This window comes from Trichogramma pretiosum, unplaced genomic scaffold (assembly GCF_000599845.2).
Source record: "Trichogramma pretiosum strain Unisexual culture from Peru unplaced genomic scaffold, Tpre_2.0 scaffold127, whole genome shotgun sequence".
Classification (NCBI taxonomy): Eukaryota; Metazoa; Arthropoda; class Insecta; order Hymenoptera; family Trichogrammatidae; genus Trichogramma; species Trichogramma pretiosum.
Window position 1 is genome coordinate 203,112 of NW_019640804.1, and position 7,826 is coordinate 210,937.

Genomic DNA, 7,826 nt, shown 5'->3' on the forward strand with positions numbered 1-7,826 from the left:
GAGAAAATTATTAAAATAAAAAAACAACGCTTTGGTAACAATGATTTATAAAAATATAAAAATTTTATTTCAAAGGTTCAAAGGTAAATGTTATATCATGTTGGTGAATACAAGATGCAGCTGATATGACACAGCTCCTTCCATTCGAAAATCAAAATGCATGCGAATGCAAACATATTTAAAAGGATCCATAATAAAATCAAGTTGTGCGTGTCGATCTTCGTCTGATCGTCTTTCGCCTCGTATTCATCGTCACTCGATTGCGGAATTCCGGCTCGATCCTCTGCGTCCATTTCATCCCACAGACGCAGTAAAAGATCCTCGAGACTCATTTTTTCGGCCACGATGCGGCAAACGGCGTACGGTAAATTCAACTTGCAGCGATCCGTCATAAACAAATCGGCAACAAATAATTCCAAGTGCGGTCTTATCAGAATGTTGGCCAGGTGTCTTTTAACTATGAGCAGCACGCGGCCATCCGTATGATGATCCAAAGGTGGTATGCGCCAATTTTTCATTTTCTTCAAGATCGAGTAACCCTCGTCGTAACTCATGCGGCAAATTTGATAGAGCGAGATGTCGCCCTTTATCTTAATGTCGTTTAACTTTGCAACTTGAATCTCCCATTCATCGAGAAGCTCCGGAAAGGGTCGATAATATATATCTTCCCGCGGTATACATTTTTTCAATTTTTTCAATTGTTCGCGCAAAAAATCGACATCATCTTGTAATATGAACAAACCTAACTTCTCGCGAATGTAAAGGTGATTTATAATTTCCCAGTACGTCACTTTTAACATTTCCTCCGTGCCCACGGGAATGAAATAGTCGATACTGTCTCCTCCCGCTTTCATCCAACATTTGAGCATCTTGAGTCTAGCGTCGAAGTCCATCGTGTAGCCAGCCGACCGCAGCAATCGCACCACCTCGACGATGTCCAAAGTCAGCGCGTAATTTTGCAATTGAGTCCAGGTGAAGTTCGGGACGAACATTTTGTCCCCGTTGAGACCTTGGAGGCTCGCGCCGTGCGCCAAGAGCGCCTCGACGAGCGTCGAGTCGAAACACGCGACCGCCGCCTGCAGAGGAGCGTCGCCGCGACGATCGCGCGTCTCGACGTCGGCCCCCTTTTTCACGAGCGCCGCGACGATCTCGTCGACCGGTTTTCTGTGCGAGCAGAAGAGGTACGCGGATGCGTTCTCGCACAGGCACGGCCGAGCCAGCGCGTGCAGCGGAGTCGATCCAGCCTCGTGATCCAGCCCGTTCGGATCGGCTCCGTGCTCCAATAGAATTTTCACGATGTCCGCGTGCCTGTACTGGGCGGCGACGTGCAGGGGCCGACGCTTCCAAGTGTCGAGATCGACGTCCACGCCACGATCGACGACGAATCGCTCCACCGTTGGAAAGTGGCCGGCCGCGCAGGCTCCGTGAAAGACCGTGTAGCCGTGCACGTCGCTGTAATTCTTACGCGCTTTCTTCAAGCAAGATCTCATGAGTCGGAGGGTCCTCCAACGAATTTTATAACTTCTGGAATTCTCCAATAATTCGGCCAAATAATGAAGGGCGGATCTTCCGTCCTCGAAAATGATACGCTGGGGTTTGGGATGACGCAGAAACCAGCCCCTGATGATTTCGTTGTCGTGCCTCAGTCCGATTTGCACGAGCCGATTCGTGTCCAAGACGCTGGGAAATAAGATCGCGTCGTTCATTACCTCCAATAGAAGCGGGTGCATGTCATCTCTGCGTTTATGTTCGTCCATCAAGTCCCACAGCTCCCAGCATCTATCCAAACCGGGTTTTACGCGTGTCAATTTATCTTTGATCTCTTGAATCGTTGTATGGTATTCTTGATTTTCTTCTGCCATTTTGGAAGATAACTCCGATACCGATTGACTTTTTTGTACTGACACTGAACAACACGTGCTCGGCACACTGCACCAACACTAGAAAATGAGGCTATATTAACGGGTGCGCGTAACTATACACATACTACGAGTCAGCGCAGTACAGTGAAATCATAGGCAGAGGCAAGGCTATGACGTCGCGAGCCGAATTTTAACATATGTTCTATACTCATGGGACTGTCAACGATTCATATATATATATATGTGTTAAACTCCGATGAACCGTGACGTTGTGGCAGCGCGCGCGTTAATTAGAAAGTACATTATATGCGCAGCGATGGCATCTAAGGCGTTTGCCACTGCGTAGCGCTCGAATGCGCCAGAAAAGAGGATGACAGACTAAGCGGGTATTTCAAAAGCTCTTACAACAGTAAAAACTTCAAGGTTCTTTTTATCTACGATTTGATATTTTTTCTAAAGTTTTATGTGACTTTTTTTAATTTTTAATGTGTTTTATATCAAATTGTCGTTTTAAATTTTTTTTGTTGAATTTTCTGTTTCAATTGTTATGCTTTAATAGCTTTGTCAGTGATTTTTGTAAGATACTCTAAAACGGGAGTTTAAATTTTCCCTTTCACTGAGTGTGACTTATCGACAGACGCAACATAGCTAATTTCGATTATATTAGTCTAATTTGGCTGCACTAGCTCTATCAATAAGCGAGACTCCGATAGTCATGTGTATCGTCAGTTTTCGACCACACTGGCACGACTGCGTCAAGCCATCTGACCCAGATTGAAATCCAACCTCGATGAACATTTTTTCTATTTAATAATTAATTTAATGATATAATAATTTTTTGAATTTTTTCCAAACATAAAATCTTGAAAAATATCCAAAAGAAGATGTTTAAACCGTTATAGAGTCCAAATTCACCGATTAAATTTTTTTTCTATGATTTTATCCGTTTTTTTTACCCAAATAATGGAATTTTCACCGAGAAAATCGCCATCAAACATTCAGACAAGTACAAGAGCTAAATATCTTAAAAAACTCGGTACGGCAAAAGCGAACTCATAGGTTTATTTTGGTTTTTTCCTGGAAATATAATTTATCGGAAAATCTGACTGCAACGCAAGAAAACTGAGAAAATTTTCGATGGAAACGAAAAAATTTAGGGTTACAAGAGCACAATTCGATGCATAGCTCAGCCAACTCAATTTATTAAGCTAATACAATTCAATTTATAATTTTCTATAGCGACAAACGTGAACTGAGTAACGTCACGTCAATACCACGCATTTGTAAACATACATAAGTAGAGTGTTTATTAAATGAAAGTAGCAACATCTCACAGTTCAAGGCGGTTTCCCAGTGTAGGAACCGTAGAATAAACGTCGCAGAGAACGATAAAATCGACCGTAGCCAGTGATTTTCTTAGAAGTCATAAATTTCACTTATAAGTTATTTTGTGTTTGAGTACAAGCGTGTAAAAAAGATGGCCAACGACGAATTCCAAAAACGTTTAAATGATCGCGATGTTGAAATTCTGGAATTAGAGAAAGGCCAAAAAAAATTAAAAACATTGAAGGACTTACGAAAACGGTTAAATTGGGAGATTATAGGAGAACGTGAACGTTTTTACTGGCAACTGTGTAGGTTGATCAATGATTGGAAGAGTCAACTTCCGAATCTCCGTGAGTTTTTTTGCAAAGAAGAGATCGATTGGCTGCTCACGAAATGTATGAAAATTGGTCCTGCGGCGTTGATGAAATTTGTGATAAGGACAGGATACAGAGACGAGCCCGACCTCGACGAAGACGGTAAACCATTGCTGCTTCGCGAAACAGCGATACATTACGCCGCCAGACGCGGGGTTCGCCATTGGACATCCAAGATTCGCGAGCTTTTTAAAGTTTACGACAAGTTCGACGCGAATTACACCGATGCGTTTAATTACACGCATTTTCACGCGGCCTGCATGTCCGGCTGCGTGGACATCGTCAAGGAATTCCTCGAGCTCGGCCAAGATCCCAATTGCATCGTTGAGAAAACAGGTGTTTCAGCTCTACTCTTGGCTCTGCATAATAAGCGATGGGACGTCGCCCAATTACTGCTGAGAAGTCACGCGGATCCGAATCGGACTGCCAAGGACGGAACGGCTCCACTTCACATCATTTGCCAAATGAAGCGCGGCGACATCCCAACGGGGGTGATAAAATCGTTGTTCGAGTGCAGCGACGAGAGATATCATCGGGTGCTCGTCGACGTTCGGGACTCGACGTACGGAGTCACGCCGTTGCACCTCGCTCTGAGGGCGAGACACACGGAGGTGGTCGAGCTGTTGCTGAGTCGAGGTGCCGATCCGAATCTGGCCAACAACGACGGATCGACCGCGCTGCATTACATCTGCGATGAAGCCACCCACGAAGCTGGAGACTTGGACGAGTCGCTGTTCGATCTATTGGAAAAATATCGGCCGCTTCGCGACATCCAAGCTCGGACCCGTGAGTGGGGTCGTACACCTCTTCACGGCGCCGCGCTGAACGGCAAAAGACGGATGATGGAGAAATTGTTGAGAAAGGGGGCCGATCCGAATTCGGTCAATAAAGCGGGATGGACGGTTCTGCACTATCTGATCAGGCGAGAGAACGACGATTGCGACGACGATCTGATGGAAAAGTTCTTCGAGATCGCCGATGACTTGGGGCGGACGGTGCGGCTCGAGGCCAAATGCGACGAGGGCGCGACGCCGCTCGAGGCCGCTCTGATATACGGGAGACAGCGATACGTCCAGGTGCTGCTGAGGAGGGGGGCCGATCCGAATTTCGTCAACGCCGTCCAGGAGAGGAAAACCGCTCTGCACATCATGGCGAGGCGCATAACGCAAGACGATCTGCCGGATAGGTTCTTCGAGACGTGCCGCGAAATCGGTAAGTCGGTCGATATAGAGGCCTTGGACTCGGACGGGATGACGCCGCTGAACTTGGCTCTGCACTTGGGCAAAGAGATCATGGTTGAATCATTGCTGAGGAACGGCGCGGATCCGAACAAGCACAGCCTTTTCTTCGGTCGGCCTCTGCACGTTATTTGCCGCCGAGACATCGACGACGACTCGGTGGAAAGGTTCCTTCGGATCTGCGACGATGTACAGCAAAAAGTGCAGATCGACGCTCGAGGCAAGTCGAGGCAAGACACCGCTCTGCACTCAGCTCTGTTCATGGGTAATAAACAGAACGCCAGAGATCTGCTCCGAAGAGGCGCCGATCCGAACGCAGTCGACGACCAAGGATGGACGCCGCTGCATATTAGTGCATTACGTAAAATAGACGACGACTCGCCGAAAATGTTCCTTGAGATCTGCAAGGATAGGCAGCTGGAGGTGCGGGTCAACGCTGGATGCAACTTAGAACGGACACCATTGTACATGGCTTTGCAGAACGGCCACAGAAAATTGACCGAGTCGCTATTGAGGAATGGCGCGAATGCTAACTTGGCTGACAGGAATGGATCGACTCCGCTGCACGTTATTTGCAGCAGAGACGTCGACGATGACTTGGTGAAGTTATTTTTCGAGATCGCCAATGATGTTCGGCAGACGGTCCAAATCGATGTTCAGGACGCTTGGGACTGGACACCGCTACAAACGGCCGTGGCAAATCTTTTGCCAAACGTAGTAGATGTACTCTTGGGTCGTGGGGCTGATCTGTCTAGCTTCATTTTTCCCACTGAGAATTACTTTTGCGAGAGATTTGACGAATATAAAAGCGACTACTGGGATAAATTGAAATTGGCATCTGGCATTCTAGCCGTCGTTGAATGCTTAAACAAAAGAGGCTACGAACTGGAAAGAAGCGATTTCCTGACGATCATTGAATTGTTCTACCATTACGAAATGTTCGAGGAATCGTCGGATGATCTGGAAAACAGTTTACGCGACGACGAGGAGTTCACGAGCATAGCCAAAGAGATAATTATCATTCCGAATCTGTCTCTGTACGATCTAATTCAGTTACGATCCGAAAAAGCTGCAAAACTACTCGCATACAAGAACTACTTCGAGATCGAGCGAGCGAACAATTTGGATAAAATCCCCGAACAATATCGCGATATGTGCTTGAGGCACCTTTGCGAAAAAGTATCGAGAAGATATTTTCAAAGGATGGCTTTAGAACCCTTTCAGGCGCTAATACATTACCGACTGCCGATTTTGTGCTGCGACAAAGTCATTGAGAATTTGACTAATAAGGATTTATCCAATATATTTGAGGCAGACGAAATCGAAACATAAATGGATCATTGCGAACGGTGCGAACAAAGGTATTTTCCTGTATTTTTATCCCCTTTCTAAATACTCTTTTTCACCACTTTTGCTGATTTATTTGTCGTTTTTTTTTGCAGGAAAAAAATTTATAATTTATAAATTGCAAATTCTTTGCAGCGAAATGATCATCAAGAAACTAACAAACGAAGATTTATGACGTATTTGTATGACAGCTACTGGTCACGATTTATGCTGAAAATGAGCATATTTACCTTAATTGTACAATATTTGGAAAAAAATAATACGCATGTTTTAAAGTATTTAAAAAATATTCTTACTGATTTCTTCCAACAAAATTGTAGAGAGATAAATGCCCAAAACAGCGATTTTTTTGTTCATACCACACCTGGATAGAAAAAATGAATTTTCACTATATTTATTTGCTGTGCATTATTTATATCATTTACAATGTACTTGTTATAGTAGATTCGCTGCTTATAAACTACCTCATAATGATCGATCTTTAAGCACTATAACTTCTGATTGTTGGCAAATGATATCTATACTTTTTATAACTGAACATTCATTTTAAATTAAATTCACAGAAATGTGATTTAAAAATAAGAACTTGCAACCATTGATTAATAAAGGAGGCTCTACACATAATACAAAAGATCATCCAACAAGATAAAACTTATATCAATCGATTTGTTAGATCATCGAAATGAGATTTCAAAAAAAACATGTGATTGACGATAAAACTTTCGAGATAAACAAGTTTGAAAATCGTCGTCGATTTTAACACGTGCTCTTATGGGACGCGGTCTTTTATTGTTCATAACTAATTTAAAAGATCAACCATCTTAATAAAAAATATATTTTCTGAAAGAGAAAGTTCCAAGCTTTCTATTGGTAAGTTAAAAATTAACCCTTAACGAACTAACTAATGAGTAATTAAACAAAATGTCCGTAAAATCATTGATTTCGAATAGTTCGAGCGGTTGTCCGCCTAATGCGAGAAAGAGACAGACAGATGATTCACTGTACTATTGTTATGATTGGTGTAGAGCCTTCTTGAGCAAAATTATAATTTTTATCGGTACACACTTGAAATAATATACAGTACACGAGCGGGTTATTTCAGAACTAAGGTATTAGAAAGCATCTGTAGATAAAACAGAAACCAAGAGGTAATTTACTCAGAAAATTACTTACCCCAAATATCTCTTCTAGATAACGTGACTACCTGCTTTATCGGCTGAAAATAATTTTCTTCTTTCTTTTACCCGACCGTCGAAGCAATTGTTTCTATTTTCTAAAAAAAGCTGACTAATCGCATCGCAATCATTTCATCGATATGGTCATTTCGAAAACACGTCAAATCTACGCGTTTTCGTATTCATAGCAATTGTTCAAAGTGCATACAATTCAAACGTTGTATTGCTGAAAAGAAAGTATCCTACTTCGGTCATGAAAGAGCAACTACATTTCCGGTACTTAACACGTTTTAGCTTTTAATGATTTTTGTTCAAAGATTCTATATAAGAAACTTAAAAGTTTTCAAATATTTCAGTCGCTTTTCAACAGTTCGCGAGAATGGGTCGCATTGTGAGTGTTGTATTTTTAGTGAGTTACAATTATTTATTTTTTTATTCGCGATTTAAAAATATTATCTAAAAATATTATTAATATTTTTTAGATATTTCTCATAGGATCCTCGA

The 7,826-nt window shown here is 42.7% G+C and overlaps 1 protein-coding gene across 1 annotated transcript; it reads left to right on the plus strand.

The window, feature by feature from the left end:
• The first annotated feature begins 3,185 nt into the window (after positions 1 to 3,185).
• LOC106658089 (ankyrin-1-like) lies at positions 3,186 to 6,472 on the plus strand. Its single transcript, XM_014379909.2, has 2 exons — positions 3,186 to 6,161; positions 6,243 to 6,472. The coding sequence occupies exon 1, from the start codon at positions 3,340 to 3,342 to the stop codon at positions 6,130 to 6,132; it is 2,793 nt and encodes a 930-aa protein (XP_014235395.1). The 5' UTR covers positions 3,186 to 3,339; the 3' UTR covers positions 6,133 to 6,161; positions 6,243 to 6,472.
• Positions 6,473 to 7,826: the final 1,354 nt, after the last annotated feature.

Bases quoted from the DNA above. Each gene is read 5' to 3' on its own strand.
- LOC106658089 (XM_014379909.2), top strand. From the start codon at position 3,340: ATGGCCAACGACGAATTCCAAAAACGTTTAAATGATCGCGATGTTGAA.